Consider the following 18,908-nt stretch of genomic DNA (forward strand, 5'->3'; position numbering starts at 1 on the left):
CTACAAGTCTCTAAAACTAGGGTGTCATAATTCACCCCCACTAACAAATCGCAACATCCTCGTTTGCGTACTAAGACTTTCACCCTCGACAGTGTGAGCCCATTCAAATCCACACTCGTCTGGGGTTCAGCTCTGATACCACTTTAAATGCCTCGGCCACCAACCTCTCAATGGGCCCCATGTCCAATCCCAATCCATGGGCTCCCCTTCCTTAATGGGCGTCACATCCTCTCACTAAGCCCATGAGTCTATCCATATCCGACGGCCAGTTTGCTACGTCCGGGAGGCTTTAAAGACTTGTTTACCATCCCTACAAATAATAACATGATTTTTCCCTGTGTTTTGTCCTCACTTGCACAGTTCCGACAATCACTTCCAAGAAGGTCACCCATCCTGAGACTCTCCAGCATTAGCACTGATAACTCTCTAATTTACATATTTTTAGCATCCTTTTTTGTCCATATTTTGCATTGTTCATACCTCTAACTTAGCATTTTTAGGCTATTTACTGTAGGAATTCACTTTTAGAGCATTTAGGGTGTTGCATTTCTACATTTGCATATTTTGGATGAAAACAAGTGCTAAAGAGACAAAAATGGGGCAAAACAAGGACAACTCGAGCATGTACCCGAAGGAGCCATCGAGCTGCAAGAACAAGTTCGAACCCCAACACGATCGAGGAGGATCCAAGAGCATGAAGAGCTACCCGAAGATCCACCCGACTTCACCCTCGTGAACCCCATCGAGTAGATCATCGGGCAGGTCTGGGAAGCTAGGTCAAATGGGTTTCCATATATAAACGCCCTCTTCCCCTAGCTTGCAAAGGAGCACGCCGCAGACCCTCAAACCAGAGAGCGAGAGCCTCTGTGAGAGAACTGGGCGACTCAACATTTTTCTTCTTGTTTTGCATTTTTATTTTGTAGTTTTTTTAGATTTCTATCCTTTACTTTCTCTTCTCTACTCTATCTTTTAATACAATGTAATTTTCATTCATTTTGATTGCTTTCTTATTCGCTTCTATGTCCGAGTAGTGTAGTAAAGTTTCTAGGGATGGGATAGATGATTTTGTGTTCTTGATCGGTTAGCATGCTTTAGTTGATTGTAAATGATTGATAGATTTCCTTCTAGATTGGTTAGATCTAGGGCGTTTAGTTGATTAGATCTAGGGCGTTTACAAATGCTACAGGCCGAAAGGAGTAGATAAAATGCTTGATTTAGCCAATGCTAGAGGTTTACTTAACTATGAGTAACAAAATTAGATGAGTTTAAGTCTACTGACAATAATGAATCTTTCTTAATGTCTGCTTGTTCATATTGCTAGTGCGACAGTGTGGTAATGTGTTCAAGGTTGATTGTTGCTAGTGCGAAAGTGTGGTGACAAGGTCTTAGAGGTTCATTGTCTAGGAAATAATTGCTTGAGGCATGTAAGGCATCCGTACTGGTCTAGAACACTTAGGATTCGATTACCCCCATCTTTAGGAACTTTCGTATTTTATTTATTTGCATTCCTTTCACTTACTCGACTATTTATTTTATTTCTTCATAACTGTGGATTTCTCTCTAGATCTTTGACCAAATATATATGTGTAATTTGGTGACATAGGTGACCATATCAATTCTTTTTAAATCTCTCTGCAAGTCTCTGAAATTAGGGTGTCATAATTCACTCCCACTAACAGATCGCAACGTCCTCGTTGCGCACTAAAAGTTACTTATTATTTAGCTTTTATATATTATTAATATAAATACAACACATGTTATTCTTGTATAATTTAGCTTTTATCTATTAAGATGATACACGTATAATAAATAATTTATTATATCTCTATATATAATTAAAAGAGGAGTATGTTTGGGAAAATGTTCGAAATCCTCCTTCTAATTACTCAAATTGCCATTCAATTCGAGCAAATCTAAAATGATTCTGAAAATTCGCAAGGGCACATTTGTCCGCCCACATGAAAAGATATTACCCGCCCAGAAGGGTAGAGGATCCGCGTCTTTTGCCTTTAACCCGGCTTCATTTTTCCTTTGTTTTCACATTAATAAAAAGCCCTCCAATAAAGCCTGTATACGAAAACAAAAAAGCTCATTACGATAACATATATCTGTACAAGTTGTTTCCATATTTTTAAAGATCTTCCTTATTTAAAAACCACAACAATCACGGCTTTATCATCGCTGCTAAAAGATATTCGCTCAATCAATCATTCAAAAATCAGAACATCCTAATCTCGAAAAATCCCTAAATGTTAGTATTGCATAATCTAAACTTCCCTTATATCAAACCTAACAACCGAGTAAACCTTGATCGAATAAGTATCAAAGATTTTGTGCTGAAAAACATATAATCTACCATTCACCCATAAATATCGTCAACAAATGCATAAACAAAATCATCTCACACACAGAATATCTCGAACACAAAGATTAAAACACAAACCTCGCAATGGCTGCTTCATACGCTTTCCTCCGAGAAATCAAGCCATTCAAGACTTCATGAAAGGTGCAGGTAAGGGTCCTGCATACATGAAAACATATACCACACTTTTTGGTGAAACCTTCGACATGGTACTTGTTGATGTCCAAGTAAGTATAAATATCATATAATTTCCTAATATGTACATATATAACAACAATTTACATATTCCTAATATATATCTATATCGTTTACAGGGAACAAAAATCTATGCTTTGTGCAAAAAATACCTCATCAACCGTTTCGAGAATAGGTTCACTTCTGGACAATGGAGATCCATTGAAAATTTTGGTTTAAGCCTTGCCAGTGGCCAATTCAAACCAACCAGTCATCGCTACAAGATGACTTTCAGGTATCAAACCGTAGTCGAGATGGTCGACTCTATATCTGATGATCTGTTCCTATCTCTCAGCCGATTTGACTCGGTCTTATCTGGAAACCTAAATCCAAACTTCCTAATATGTAAAAAGAAATCTAGCTCTTACTTTGGTTCATTGATTCAATGGTAATTACTAATTTATAATCATCTTTAACCAGATATTGTTGGTCAAGTGGTTAACGTTGGTGAGATGCAGACGATAGATGTCCAGAGCAAGCCCACACACAAGATTGATTTTGAACTCAGGGATGAGAAGTAAACAACATTCTTATTTAGACTCTTGGATGTGATAAAACTTGTAGATTTATGATTTTAGATTTAAAACTAATAGTAGTTTGCTGCAAATTACAGTGATGTGAGGATGACATGTACTTTGTGGGGATCATTTGCTGATGAAATCTATGATGCTTGCCAAGAAGTTGATGTGCACCAGATGGTTTGTCTTCTTAGATTTGCGAATCCCTAACATGGAAGAGCAGGGAAAGCAAGTTCAAATCCCCGCATCTTTTACTGGCGGACCTCGCTATATGTTGCAGAATTATTATGATGCCATGACTACATGTAAACAGTATGGGTTTCCCGACATATTCATTACTTTTACATGTAATCCCAAGTGGCCAGAAATAACAAGGTACTTGAAGAAGAGAAAATTGAATTCAAATGATAGACCAGACATTATTTGTCGTATATTCAAGATAAAACTTGAGTCTCTTATGAGAGATTTAACCGAAGAACATATTCTTGGCAAGACTACAGCGGGTAAGTATTATGTTGAGCTTCCTAAATTAAATTCTTACGAATGATTTTACTTACAATCTGTTTCTACTATTGCAGCAATGTACACCATTGAATTTCAGAAATGTGGACTACCCCATGCACATATCCTTCTATTTATGGATCAAAGTTGTAAATTACCAACATGCGATGATATTACCAAGATCATATCTGCTGAGATTCCAGATAAGCTTCAAGATCCTGAACTATACGATGTTGTAAAGGATTGCATGATCCACGGACCGTGTGGTGCGGCTAACCCAAATTCACCATGTATGGTTGATGGAAAATGTTCCAAATTTTTCCCTAAGGTCCATGTTGAAGATACAAGTGTTTGCAAAGATGGATATCCAGTATATAGGAGAAGAGTATCTACGGCTTATGTAGAGAAGAATGGAATAAAGTGCGATAACAAATATGTTGTTCCTTATAATCGTCTCCTATCATTGCGCTATCGGGCTCACATCAATGTTGAGTGGTGCAACCAATCTGGTTCAATCAAGTACTTATTTAAGTATATTAACAAGGGACAAGATCTTGTAGCATTTGTGATAGAACCTAAAAACAAAACTACTTCAGATGATAATTGCGTCGGTAATGGTTCTAACATCACAAAGGAAGCAGGGACGGGTGATACTTCATCTTCTATAAATCTCGAAGAAAAGAAAAAAGATGAAGTAAAAAACTGGTTTGATTGCAGGTATTTGTTTTCTCTATTATTAAAAAAATTAAAGTATATTATTGGCTGTTTGTGTAGAAAAAATGTTAATCACAATTTTTTTTTTTGAAGATATGTATCAGCTTCAGAAGCAGCTTGGAGGCTTTTCAAATTTCCAATACAGTATAGAAGCATACCAGTGATGAAAATTTTGTTCCATCCTCCAGGAAAGCAACCAGTATATTACAAAGAAAAAGAGAACATTGAAGATGTTTTGGAAAGAAGAGTTAATGTAGATTCTATGTTCATGGCCTACCTCAAACTGAATCAGGTTAACGAGTTTGCTAGACAGTTCACTTATGCTGAAATACCAAAATATTTTACTTGGGATGGTAAAAAGAAGCAATGGAAGCTTAGGGAGAGAGGTTTCTCTATAGGAAGAATCAATTATGTCCCACAGAAGATGGAAGCTGAATATTACATGAGAATACTTATTGGTATAGTGACTGGTCCTAAAAGTGATGAAGATATTAGAACATTCAGAGGTGTTGTCTATGATACATACAAAAAAGCATGTTGGGCACGTGGTATTTTGGAAGACGATCAGGCTTATATAGACAGTATTCTAGAAGCAAGTGCATGGTTTTTTGGACCGCAACTTTTGTAATTTATTCACAATGATGCTTCTAGATGGTTGTTTATCAAGACTTGAGCATGTGTGGGAAACAACTTGGCAAGTATTATCAGAAGACATCAAGCACAAGAAAAGAGAACAATACAATAATCCAGGTTTGTGAGTCTGTCTTTTTTAAAAAAATAAGAGTTTTAAAGTTGTTTTATGTATGTTTTGAAAGTTTCTCATTTTGCAAACTATAATTTCACTAACATGTAATATCATCTGCAACATTGAATTTAACAGAGGATGAGAAGAAGAATTATACTCTCCATGAGATAGAAGAGTTGATGTTAAGCAATGGTAGAACTCTACAAGCATTCAACGATATGCCTAAGCCAACTGACATGGGTGTTGATCATTCAAACCGTCTCATTATAGAAGAAAAGAACTACAATCGTGACTATTTGAAGGAGAAACATGATGAATGGATAAATATGATGACATCAGAACAACGAGCAATATATGAAGAGATCATGGGTACTGTTTTGATAGACAATGGCGGAGTGTTGTTTGTATACGGCTTTGGAGGGACTGGGAAGACTTTTATGTGGAAAACTTTGTTTGCTGCTGTTAGATATAGGGGATTGATAGCAATAAATGTCGTATCAAGCGGTATTGCGTCTTTGTTGTTGGAGGGTGGAAGGACTGCACATTCAAGGTTTTGTATCCCAATAAACCCTGATGATTTTTCAATGTGTAATATCAATCCTACTTCAGATCTTGCTAACATGTTGAAAGAAACATCTTTGATCATATGGGATGAAGCACCAATGATGAGCAGATATTGTTTTGAGAATTTGGATAGATGTTTGTCAGATATTATGAGAAATAGTGATAATAAGCCATTAAGTGGAAAGGTTGTTGTCTTTGGAGGTGATTTCAGACAAGTTCTCCCAGTTATCAACGTTGCTGGTAGGGCTCAAATTGTTCTAGCGTCTTTAAATTCATCATATCTGTGGAACATTGTAAGGTTCAAACTTTGACAAAGAACATGCGGCTTATGTCAAATGGAGTGTCTAAGAGTGAAGCAGAAAGTATCAAGGAGTTTTCTGATTGGATATTAGCTGTTGGAGATAGGAAAATTGCTGAGCCTAACGATGGGGAAGCTCTAATTGATATTCCAGATGAATTCCTAATCAGAAATGTTGGTGATCCGATTGATGCTATAAGCAGAGCCGTGTATGGAAATTTGGAAATGTTGCACAACGAAAAAGATCCAAAAAATTTTCAGACCAGAGCTATCTTATGTCCAACCAACAGTGATGTTCACACCATAAATGAACGATTGCTTGAAAAGCTTCAAGGTTAGTAAATACTCAACAATATTAAATTTTAATTATAATTTAGCTCATGAAATATCGAATATGTTCTAAATTTATGTCTATATAGGAGAAGAAATGGTGTACTTAAGTGTTGATAGCCATGTTTTAAAAATCGCTAGGCGCTAGTCGGGCGGTTGAAGAGGGCCTAGCGATTAATTGATTAATCGGAGATTATACGGGAATTAATCGGTGACTAGTTTTAGGGTATTTTTAATATTTTTATAATTAATATTAATATTATAATATTTGGTGGTTATATACTTTGTCTGCGTGTGATTTATTAGAGAAAAGCACAGCTCAGTTGGTTAGTGACACGTTTCCCACATAGTGTATCGCGGGTTTGACGCCACAAAACTCAATTTTATGCATTTTCTCTCATTTTTAATAAAGGGTAAAATAGTCATTTCAAATTCATCTTTTCCACTCGAACCTGTAACCCTAGTTCATGCCCGCAGGTTATTTATTTACCCGTTTTTCATCGATTTCTTTGTTAATTCAACTGTTTTTGATAACCCAATATTAGATCTAACATCTATCATCTTATTTTCAGTTAAATAGATCAACTTTTTTTCGTTTTTCCGATTTTACAACCGATTTGGATAAAATCCCGGCGGAGCACCACCGCCAAGCGATTAACCGGCGCCTCGGCAGCCTCGGCGGCCGCGTTTTAAAACAAGGGTTGATAGTATTGACCCTCAGGATAGCGAATCACTAAACAACCTAGTATTCAGTTCTGATTTTTTGAATAATATAAGACTATCTGGATTGCCAAATCACAGTTTACGTCTTAAGATTGGTGCTTCTGTTATGTTGCTACGGAATATTGATCCTAAAGGTGGTTTACGTAACAGTACAAGATTGCAGATTACACAGATGGGGAATAATGTATTAGAAGCTTGCGTTATTACGGGGGACAGAGTTGGAGACAAAGTTTTGATTCCTAAGATCTTAATTAAACCATCAGATACTAAGCTGCCTTTTAGGATGAGGAGAAGACAGTTTCCATTAGCAGTGGCTTTTGCAATGACAATTAACAAGATTCAAGGACAATCACTAGAAGAAGTGGGTTTGTTTCTTCCTCGACCAGTGTTTTCTCATGGACAGCTATATGTAGCTTTGTCAAGGGTGACATCAAAGAACGGTTTGAAAGTGCTTATCGTTGATAAAGAAGGGGAGCCGCACAAGCAGACAATGAATGTTGTTTACAAGGAAATATTTCAGAATCTACGGAATTAGTTTTTGTTATGAACATCTGTTAACAGATTTTAGAATCCAATAAAACAAAGCTATGTATGATTTTTGAAAGCGAAGTAGGTATCTTTTAAAAACACTGATCTAGGTTTTCATGAATCGTTAAGATATATCAATGTTTTTTAAATAAGATATCAGTATTTAAATAAGAAGAAAATCTCACTATAAACTAAAAATTTCGTCACAAATTTTGTCCTTTACTAGGAAAACCAACTAAATATTTTCTTTCTTTTTTTGGGTTTTCCAATTATTACTTTCTCACCAAATCTGTTTACTTAAATCGTAAACAGAATATTTTATTCCTGTTGAAATCGCGGTATATCCTGATTAATTTGAAACAAATTTTGGAATAAAACCCTATAAAGTTGAATAGTATAAATATGTATACAGATTTTAAGGTTTTAACTATCAAACACATAAGCAAAAAAAAAGTAAACCTCTTCCTCTTTCAGGGAAAAAGTAATATGAAAAACATTCAAGATCCACTTATTCGGGCTTGGTTTGATCTGAATGTTAAGTGTTCAGAGGCTAGATCTTACTTTTGAAGGTGTCCCTCAGTTTTTTTCATGGAATCAGAAGCTGGAACTTTTTGAAAGAAAGCAATTCACAATCGGGAAACGAAGGACAGCAGATATTTTAAGTAACTTCCATGGTAATGTTTGTTTGAAACTCCTTTTCAGGTATTTGAAAGGACCAACAAATGATGAAGATTTGAGAACCTACAACGGTGTGCTCTACGACTCATACAAGGAAACATGTTTGGCCAGAGGTTTATTGGAACAATGTGATGAGGAAGCATCTTGATAACGTGAAATGTTTTAATATTTTCATTACTTTATCTGTTAGAAGTAAGATTTTATTGAACTTAAATTTTTCATAGTTTGATACAATTATCAAACCATCCAGTGGAAGTTTTTTTCGTATTTCATAAATTAATAAACCAAGATTAGACTGCATAAGTGGGGGTTCGAGAAAACCAACCTTATGAAATGAAGTTACTCCTTTGTACGATGAAGAAAGTTCCCAGCCTTTGTTTTCGGTAATTATATGATGTTTTCAGGTCACCTACAAAGATATTATAAAAAGCCACTTAGCTTTTAAATAGGCATAAGCAATCACTTCCTGTTAATATTAATTTCCCAAGGATCAAAATACTTATCTGATTGTAGTTTATCTTCAACACAATGAAAGAGCCTGATCCAGTAGAAAACATGTCGTAAGTCAATACAATCACAAAATTCAGCAGAACTTGGTTAAAATAGTTATTACCAAGCGGAAGTTATCACCTTCCATCGGTTGCTCGAAAGTTTATGTATCCAGCAGTTGTTTCCTCCGAAAGATGAACAAAACACACATCACAGGTTAAATCAGTGAGCCAATTTCATAAAGTAAACCGGAAAAAAAAAATTTATTCAAACCTAGATAAAACCGTAAATGGTATAAATCGTACAAGTAGAGATTATTCAGAAAGATTTGAGAAGCTGCTTACCCAGATGATCGATTGGTTTTTGGAATTATCAAAATCCCTAAACACCTCCCGTCTTAATCGATTAAGTTCAAATCGATTGTCCATCCTTTGTAGCCGTAAGTACCTTATTTACCGTTTTGAAATTATCTTTTTCAATATTGAGATATACCAAATCAATTGACTGTTTCTGAAGATGTAGAACGAAATATGGAAGTTTTATCATCTAAATGACTATGATAAGAGGAACGAATAAGAAGCTGAGAAATGAATTACAACAATGAACAAAGAAGAACAGGTGGGCGTCGTTCCCAATTCTTTTCTCTCATCGTTTCAATTCTTTTAATCATATATTTTTCTTACAAATTTTGCATCCCTGCAATATGGTAATAATGAAAAGGCCTAGCCCATTACAAATATACTAATGCAATTCACACGAAATCCATTACATATATGGGTCGTTTAAATAAAAATTTAGATGGGGACTATACATTTCAAATTAAATATTATATTTACAAAACAAAACAAAATATATGCACATATGCCAAGTCATGAAATTGTGAAAAAACTATTATTTCTAATTTTTAGTATAGAACTAAGATAAACAACCTACTTCTTAATTAAAAAATGTAGCAATTAAACTATTCTACTAAAAGAGAAAAAAATAACACACAAACTGTTTTAGAAATAAATATTTTAAAATAAATATACTCTTACAACAATCAAACTACTACACCTAAAAATCAGTTTAATATGTCAATAAAAATTAACACATTTAGATGGTTAAAAACCATAAATTGTTTCCAATGCCCCGCGGATTCAAACCTAAATTAACCCGCTTATATATTATATTCGACATTCACGAACAATACATATATAATAGGTTTTATACATAGTTTTACCGTTAATTGCCTAATTTATAAAACATTATTAAGCTTCGTTCCGCGGTGTATCGCGGGTTCAAACCTAGTTGTACTGAAAAGTAGAGTACCTGAGGTTTAATCTGGTTTTTTAAAAATTTCCAAATAATTATTAAAAGAGAATCTTTAAGAAATATCCTTTTGGGTGTAGCCTTTTCAGAACACTAAAAAAATTTCAAAACACTACAAAAAATATCTACATTGATAGCAGAAGAGGATAGATCATTTTAGTAACTGCTATGAAACATAGAACTTTATTTTTAATTACTATACAATAGCATTAAAACAACACTAACAAAAAAAATGATCAAGGAAGCTAAAATCATTTATTCCACCAATATTTTGAGGAAACAATTACTTAAAGCGCCATATATCTCAGTTCCAAAATTTTAAGTAACATTTTTTAGGCAAAGAAAAAAAAAACATACCTCTCTCTTTACGACAAAACATTTTAAAAAAAAAAAATCCCCAAATCTAAACCTATATCGTCTCTTCGACTCTCCCATCGATTCCACCGTGAAGTCTTCACCGCGATCAAATCGGTTGCTCCCAGCTCAAGACTGAAGACGCCAATGGATATAACACAATCGGGACAAGGATCAAGACCGAGATCGGCACTGAGAAAGGGACCGAGACAGGAAAGAGAGAAAGAAAGACAGAGAGCGAGAGCGTGACCATCGTAAAGGAGCGAGAGGAGGAGGCTAAGGCTAGGAAGAAGGCAAGGATTGAGAAATTAGTTGAGAGAGAGAGGGAGAAGGAACTCAACACCATTAAAGACCTGTATCTCGGAGGTAAACATTCAGAATTGGTCCTTGTTGCGCTTTGTCGATTTGACTTTAACGAGAAGGAGGTAAACAGTTCATAATTGGGTCCTTGTTTAAGTTTTCTTAAATTGGTGAGTGAGAAAAAATGCATATCTGCTTAAGTGTGGTTAAACATCAGTTTCGTTGTAGTTTAGTTGCTAAAGTAGAAGAGATTCTTTTAATTTCTCCTACTAGGGTTCATATGTAGGAGCAACAATCCTTGAACATCTCATGAAATTTGAGGTACTCCAAATACTTTTTTTGTTCTTCTTTGAGGATAAACCTGATGTTGAAGTTAATTTAGAAGCTTTAATTTTGGATGTTTATTTATTTTTCATGGAGCTGGGTGTTGATCAACGATTTGTGCATTTGCAGGAGTTGAAGTGAATCCAAGGAAATGTTTTACTCGCATGGCTATCGAAGCAACATGAAACAGAAGACTTCACCATTCCCAGGTCCATAATCTTATTAATTTCTTTGATTTTACAGATTTGTGTGCTGTAATTGTTTTAGGTTCTTAGATTTATTATTTTGGTTGGGAATAAGAGCTTTTGCTATGCTAAGTTTGTGTTCCTTGTCTCTAAAGACTGTATGCGACTTGTTTCCTAATGGGTATCTGCTTTGTACACTCATCTCGGTCTGGCAGAAAGGGTTGTTAGTTCGTTATATAATCAAACAATGCCTTATGTCTATGTTCACGCCATATTAATTATATCTAAGAGTCAAAGATATCTTATAACATTTCTCTGTGGGTGCTTTTAATTATGAAGAGGGGTTTTACGTTCATGTTTCTTATAAGCTTCAAGTATTTCCCCATATAAGTTGCATCTTTAACTGTAGGTTATCCATGCGTTATAAGACTCGCCCTTGTTGTGTTTGGTCAGTTCATTTTCAGTAGTAAGCTGGTTTTTAAAAAGATGGTCTGTGTCTGATATAATATTGTAGTCCTTGCAAAAAATTTGTGAACTGTGCAGAGGCGGTGGTAGAGGAGGGAAAGGCTATGGTAGTGGTGGGGGAGACAGAAGAAGAGATAAATGTGGTTCAGGGCCAGAAAGAAACCACCATGGGGGAAACCGGTCTCCTCCATATTTAGAGAAAGAGAAATCAATGAATCAGCTGTTATGTGTTCTAAGATTTTTTGTGCTAACTCACTCGCCGAGGCTATATTTACTGAAGGTTTCTCTGGAGGATGTGTACCTTGGAACAATGAAGAAGCTTGAACTCACTCAAGATCCTGTACTTGTCAAGTTTGTCTCTATTCTTTGTGATGTTAGTTTTATTTTGTTTAAGACTTGGTGGCACTTTGTTATGTAAGATTTTTTTGATTAATGTAATTTTAAGGTTATGTACTGTATGTTGATTATTTTATGAAATATAAAAATATAAATCTAATTAAATAAAATTTGAAAAAAAAATATTACGATAATAAATAAAATAGCACTAATTTTGTGATACAATAAAATATATTATAACCTTCGATTAGTGCTATGATATAGCTATGGTAGAAGCTCCTAGCATAGCGTGTAAAATGACTTACAACATAGCGTGTAAAATGATTTATAATATTATTTTTTTAAAATAAGAAAAACGTGATAACAAAGTATTTCGCTATTGCTATAGTAGAAGGCTCTACAATAGCATACATATCCGGCGCTATTGTATGTGTGGTACCTACGATAATAGGGACCTAACATAGCGTTTGTGAAAAAGCTATGAATAACGTATTATAGCGTTTCTCTAATGCTATCAATGTAGATATTTGTTGTAGTGAAAATAACCCTTTCATCTATTCATTTTCAAAAATACCCCTTTTTAAATATGAAAAATTATAAAGTTTTATATGGTTCACAAGGTACTTCTAAATAATAACTACTACCTCTAGACTTAACCAAATATTTATGAATTTTTAAAACATTTTTTAAAAAATTACAAGGTTTTTAAAAGGTTTTTAAACAGTTTTTAAAAGGTTTTTAAAAGGTATTTATATTGTATTTATAAAATATATATAAAAAATTACAGACATATAAAGGTAATCTGTGTATAAATTTATAAGGTTACACATAAATTTTGAAAATTTGTATATTTTTAGTGCCTTTTTTTGGTAAAGTTTGAAAGAGGGGGTATTTTTGAAAAATGATATTGCAAAAGAGGTATTTTTGAAATTCCCCCTTATTAAAAAGTGTGCGGGAGACAACTTTTTTTTATGTGGGTTATAACAACTAATTCAGTAATAAAATTTAACATTTATTTCTTTTACTGGTATATTTATGTAGGTCCTAATCTAGTAAAATCATAATATGCAGGTCCTAATCTATTATTAAGCATTTAGAGGAACTAAATAAGATAAAAGTAACAAAAGTAGTCAGTAACGTGTTTTTTTTTAAAGATCCTGCTTGAAATTTGTTTTTTACGACAAAAAATATTCTAAAAAGTATTCTAAGTAGTCGGTTAAGGCCCGTCTAGGTGTTAGGCGCTCATGTACGCCTAGACGATTGTATTTGTCACCTTAAATCATATGAATCTTGTTTTAATGTATTTTGTATTCACTTTCCAACAATAAGTTTACATATTTATATGTTGTTTGATATATTTAAAGAAATATTTTTCTCTAATTTTTGTTTATGATTTAATATTCTTATTTTTAAGATATAGTTATATAAATTTTTAATCTATAATATCATACTTATAATATTTTATTACGTAAGGTTTTAACCGCCTAAACTCGCTTAAACCTCGACTAAGCGTTATAGGTACTGGATTACCGCCTACCTTTTTCTTGAACATTAATATATTTTGCTTTTTTTAGAATAATAAAATCCTTCGATTTTACATAATCACTAGAACAATCATTTGAAACATTCCAAATTTAAGTATTGGTCAAGATTGAGTGCTTAAAATGGGTAGTGTTCCATGGCTGATATTACTGATGAGCTTATTTGGCTTAAGCAGTTGCTATTTGATCTTGGAGTCAAGAGTACTGAACTTATTATCATGCATTGTGATAACGACCGCTAAATTTGGAGATTGCACCCAAAACTATATTATCTTCAAAAAGCCATAAAAAAGACCGGTGAGGATGTTGAAATTGCTACAATTGCGGTGAAAAGACCGGTGAACAATAACACCTATCGAATATGCTACATCTATTGGCTTTTCCTAGGTTATCTACAAGTAGATTCACTTGTTCTAAACAACGTTTTACATGGAAAATAAGAAAATTAAGCATCACCAACATCTGCAAGGATCTTCTCTATTGGACAACAAAAACTACATTGTCATCAGTTCCAGCATGTAAAACGAGATTCTAGTCCCGCAGCACATTTATTAACAAAGGATCAATTTATCCAACTTTCCATTTGCTTCGAATTGTATTGCAATTCCTATTTGGTTAACTGATATATTGCATCGGGATAATGTAACTGAACATCAGATCAATATATATATATATTCAGCTTTGCTAGAAAAACCAAAAAATATCAATTACTATATTTTAATGAAGTCATTACTAATACAACTGTCCATTGGCTTTAAACTCCAAAAAATAAATAAAGGAATAAATAAAGGAATGAACTTTGTCCATTTTTTCTTCCGTTTAGAGAAATAAAGAATTATGAAAAGAAAAAAAATGTATAAAAGCTACGATAATTTAGTGGAATTATGGGTAAAGCAAAGGGAAGGGTTATGATGATTAGTTGTTTTGTGTAGATTGATAAGTTTGATGAAGACATCAATCTCGCAGGCAATCCTTAAGGCTCCTTCGTACGAGTGTCCAAATTCTTCCTCAGACAACCTTAGTAGATCCTCAAACATTGGGTGGTTTAGCAAATTAGCCTCAACCTCTAGCTTGCATTGACTCTCTTTATCTTTACCTACGTAAACCCGAACTCTCCCTTCCTCTGGTAATGCCGATGTTCTCGGAGACACATAGTTCTTGGCTCCGCACCATAGTAGCTTCTTCACCAAGCTTCTCATTCTCTTCTGACTGGTTGGTATTAAACTTCTGACTTTGTTTTTTTTTTGTTTCTCCTCTCTTAGAATAATGTGTGTTTTTCGTTTGTAATTGTAAGATAACAATATTGTGGATATACACATTTATATATGTATGTATACACAAGTGTTGTTGGGTTTACGTAGTGAACAAGAAAAAAAGGAGAAAGGTCTAACGTTTTTATGAAGAAGCTGCGGAGAATCAGATCGTTTGTCGCACCGACTCTAATTTACTTGGCTTGCAGCTGAATAAGCTAAACCAAACCGGTGGTTTAGTATTGGCATATATTTACCAATTTGCACAATTCAAACCACGACGCAATAGATGAAAATACAAACTAACAAAAATAGAGTGGCAAGATTTTGTTGAAGTAACGAGATCTTCGGGAATAAAGAGTTTTAAATACCAATTTGATCGACTGTGAAATTTGGTTAACTGGTCGAACCATTGATACTGACCGATCCGACTCGAGTCGAGAATAGAAAGATTCTGAAAGCCAGCGATTTGGCAGATAGGAATGGATGACTAGACGTGGCTCTCTTTCTTTAATAATATGATCATTTTAATATACCATCTCTAGAATGGGTTTATATATTAGTCTATTTTAATTATCATCCCAACTTGTTCGGACAAATTTTATAATATATTATTTTATCATAGCTGGATTATTATATGTATTTTTGCTATATCTTATATAATGATTGCACCATGTTATACCCATGAACTGATTTAGTTTGCAAAATAATTCGATATTGTTTCGTGTATTTTTGTAAAATTTGTAATTTTATTTTATTGTAGCTTTAGAAAAAGTAGTTATTTGTATTTTTTGTCCTATGAAAAGAAAAATGTTTTTGTTTTTTTTTTGTTTTTTTTTTGTTTTTTTGTACATCTCTTTAAATTAAAAAGTTTAAATATGAACACCATATGTATCTTAATAATATCCCATCAAATAAGATATGTGGATTAACAAAGATGTTATAATATTAATTAGAAAGTTAAGGACATAAATTCCAACGGATTAGACCTTTAGCCAGCAGATTTAGGGCTAAATGTAAGGTGCNATGTTTCTTATAAGCTTCAAGTATTTCCCCATATAAGTTGCATCTTTAACTGTAGGTTATCCATGCGTTATAAGACTCGCCCTTGTTGTGTTTGGTCAGTTCATTTTCAGTAGTAAGCTGGTTTTTAAAAAGATGGTCTGTGTCTGATATAATATTGTAGTCCTTGCAAAAAATTTGTGAACTGTGCAGAGGCGGTGGTAGAGGAGGGAAAGGCTATGGTAGTGGTGGGGGAGACAGAAGAAGAGATAAATGTGGTTCAGGGCCAGAAAGAAACCACCATGGGGGAAACCGGTCTCCTCCATATTTAGAGAAAGAGAAATCAATGAATCAGCTGTTATGTGTTCTAAGATTTTTTGTGCTAACTCACTCGCCGAGGCTATATTTACTGAAGGTTTCTCTGGAGGATGTGTACCTTGGAACAATGAAGAAGCTTGAACTCACTCAAGATCCTGTACTTGTCAAGTTTGTCTCTATTCTTTGTGATGTTAGTTTTATTTTGTTTAAGACTTGGTGGCACTTTGTTATGTAAGATTTTTTTGATTAATGTAATTTTAAGGTTATGTACTGTATGTTGATTATTTTATGAAATATAAAAATATAAATCTAATTAAATAAAATTTGAAAAAAAAATATTACGATAATAAATAAAATAGCACTAATTTTGTGATACAATAAAATATATTATAACCTTCGATTAGTGCTATGATATAGCTATGGTAGAAGCTCCTAGCATAGCGTGTAAAATGACTTACAACATAGCGTGTAAAATGATTTATAATATTATTTTTTTAAAATAAGAAAAACGTGATAACAAAGTATTTCGCTATTGCTATAGTAGAAGGCTCTACAATAGCATACATATCCGGCGCTATTGTATGTGTGGTACCTACGATAATAGGGACCTAACATAGCGTTTGTGAAAAAGCTATGAATAACGTATTATAGCGTTTCTCTAATGCTATCAATGTAGATATTTGTTGTAGTGAAAATAACCCTTTCATCTATTCATTTTCAAAAATACCCCTTTTTAAATATGAAAAATTATAAAGTTTTATATGGTTCACAAGGTACTTCTAAATAATAACTACTACCTCTAGACTTAACCAAATATTTATGAATTTTTAAAACATTTTTTAAAAAATTACAAGGTTTTTAAAAGGTTTTTAAACAGTTTTTAAAAGGTTTTTAAAAGGTATTTATATTGTATTTATAAAATATATATAAAAAATTACAGACATATAAAGGTAATCTGTGTATAAATTTATAAGGTTACACATAAATTTTGAAAATTTGTATATTTTTAGTGCCTTTTTTTGGTAAAGTTTGAAAGAGGGGGTATTTTTGAAAAATGATATTGCAAAAGAGGTATTTTTGAAATTCCCCCTTATTAAAAAGTGTGCGGGAGACAACTTTTTTTTATGTGGGTTATAACAACTAATTCAGTAATAAAATTTAACATTTATTTCTTTTACTGGTATATTTATGTAGGTCCTAATCTAGTAAAATCATAATATGCAGGTCCTAATCTATTATTAAGCATTTAGAGGAACTAAATAAGATAAAAGTAACAAAAGTAGTCAGTAACGTGTTTTTTTTTAAAGATCCTGCTTGAAATTTGTTTTTTACGACAAAAAATATTCTAAAAAGTATTCTAAGTAGTCGGTTAAGGCCCGTCTAGGTGTTAGGCGCTCATGTACGCCTAGACGATTGTATTTGTCACCTTAAATCATATGAATCTTGTTTTAATGTATTTTGTATTCACTTTCCAACAATAAGTTTACATATTTATATGTTGTTTGATATATTTAAAGAAATATTTTTCTCTAATTTTTGTTTATGATTTAATATTCTTATTTTTAAGATATAGTTATATAAATTTTTAATCTATAATATCATACTTATAATATTTTATTACGTAAGGTTTTAACCGCCTAAACTCGCTTAAACCTCGACTAAGCGTTATAGGTACTGGATTACCGCCTACCTTTTTCTTGAACATTAATATATTTTGCTTTTTTTAGAATAATAAAATCCTTCGATTTTACATAATCACTAGAACAATCATTTGAAACATTCCAAATTTAAGTATTGGTCAAGATTGAGTGCTTAAAATGGGTAGTGTTCCATGGCTGATATTACTGATGAGCTTATTTGGCTTAAGCAGTTGCTATTTGATCTTGGAGTCAAGAGTACTGAACTTATTATCATGCATTGTGATAACGACCGCTAAATTTGGAGATTGCACCCAAAACTATATTATCTTCAAAAAGCCATAAAAAAGACCGGTGAGGATGTTGAAATTGCTACAATTGCGGTGAAAAGACCGGTGAACAATAACACCTATCGAATATGCTACATCTATTGGCTTTTCCTAGGTTATCTACAAGTAGATTCACTTGTTCTAAACAACGTTTTACATGGAAAATAAGAAAATTAAGCATCACCAACATCTGCAAGGATCTTCTCTATTGGACAACAAAAACTACATTGTCATCAGTTCCAGCATGTAAAACGAGATTCTAGTCCCGCAGCACATTTATTAACAAAGGATCAATTTATCCAACTTTCCATTTGCTTCGAATTGTATTGCAATTCCTATTTGGTTAACTGATATATTGCATCGGGATAATGTAACTGAACATCAGATCAATATATATATATATTCAGCTTTGCTAGAAAAACCAAAAAATATCAATTACTATATTTTAATGAAGTCATTACTAATACAACTGTCCATTGGCTTTAAACTCCAAAAAATAAATAAAGGAATAAATAAAGGAATGAACTTTGTCCATTTTTTCTTCCGTTTAGAGAAATAAAGAATTATGAAAAGAAAAAAAATGTATAAAAGCTACGATAATTTAGTGGAATTATGGGTAAAGCAAAGGGAAGGGTTATGATGATTAGTTGTTTTGTGTAGATTGATAAGTTTGATGAAGACATCAATCTCGCAGGCAATCCTTAAGGCTCCTTCGTACGAGTGTCCAAATTCTTCCTCAGACAACCTTAGTAGATCCTCAAACATTGGGTGGTTTAGCAAATTAGCCTCAACCTCTAGCTTGCATTGACTCTCTTTATCTTTACCTACGTAAACCCGAACTCTCCCTTCCTCTGGTAATGCCGATGTTCTCG

The 18,908-nt window shown here is 33.3% G+C and overlaps 2 protein-coding genes and 2 long non-coding RNA genes across 10 annotated transcripts in view; 1 reads left to right on the forward strand and 3 right to left on the reverse strand.

The window, feature by feature from the left end:
- On the reverse strand, positions 1,707 to 9,342 carry LOC104760728. 5 transcript variants are annotated; one of them, XR_002036375.1, is made up of 5 exons: positions 8,826 to 9,022; positions 8,521 to 8,733; positions 2,710 to 2,813; positions 2,444 to 2,521; positions 1,707 to 2,067 (listed from the first exon to the last, which is right to left on the reverse strand). It is a non-coding gene; the product is annotated as an uncharacterized LOC104760728 (long non-coding RNA). The 5 variants fall into 5 exon arrangements; XR_762996.1 differs by having other exon boundaries at positions 2,710 to 2,919; XR_762997.2 differs by lacking the exon at positions 2,710 to 2,813 and adding an exon at positions 9,029 to 9,342 and having other exon boundaries at positions 1,709 to 2,067; positions 8,809 to 8,869.
- Positions 10,338 to 12,081, forward strand: LOC104760729. 3 transcript variants are annotated; one of them, XR_002036392.1, is made up of 4 exons: positions 10,338 to 10,819; positions 10,923 to 10,970; positions 11,103 to 11,182; positions 11,702 to 12,081. It is a non-coding gene; the product is annotated as an uncharacterized LOC104760729 (long non-coding RNA). The 3 variants fall into 3 exon arrangements; XR_002036394.1 differs by having other exon boundaries at positions 10,338 to 10,774; XR_002036393.1 differs by lacking the exon at positions 10,923 to 10,970 and having other exon boundaries at positions 10,338 to 10,715.
- Positions 14,286 to 14,818, reverse strand: LOC109130414 (auxin-responsive protein SAUR15-like). The gene has a single exon (XM_019239881.1). It carries the CDS (start codon positions 14,697 to 14,699, stop codon positions 14,364 to 14,366), a length of 336 nt encoding a protein of 111 aa, XP_019095426.1. The 5' UTR covers positions 14,700 to 14,818; the 3' UTR covers positions 14,286 to 14,363.
- LOC109130469 (auxin-responsive protein SAUR71-like) overlaps positions 18,550 to 18,908 on the reverse strand; it is a 2,291-nt gene continuing 1,932 nt past the window's right edge. The window contains exon 2 of the mRNA XM_019240044.1: positions 18,550 to 18,904. Within this exon, the coding sequence (XP_019095589.1) occupies positions 18,628 to 18,904 (277 nt within the window). The 3' untranslated portion in view covers positions 18,550 to 18,627. The remainder of the gene's footprint in view (positions 18,905 to 18,908) is intronic.

Source organism: Camelina sativa, chromosome 18, assembly GCF_000633955.1.
Source record: "Camelina sativa cultivar DH55 chromosome 18, Cs, whole genome shotgun sequence".
Taxonomy (NCBI): domain Eukaryota; kingdom Viridiplantae; phylum Streptophyta; class Magnoliopsida; order Brassicales; family Brassicaceae; genus Camelina; species Camelina sativa.

Bases quoted from the DNA above. Each gene is read 5' to 3' on its own strand.
- LOC109130414 (XM_019239881.1), bottom strand. From the start codon at position 14,699: ATGAGAAGCTTGGTGAAGAAGCTACTATGGTGCGGAGCCAAGAACTAT.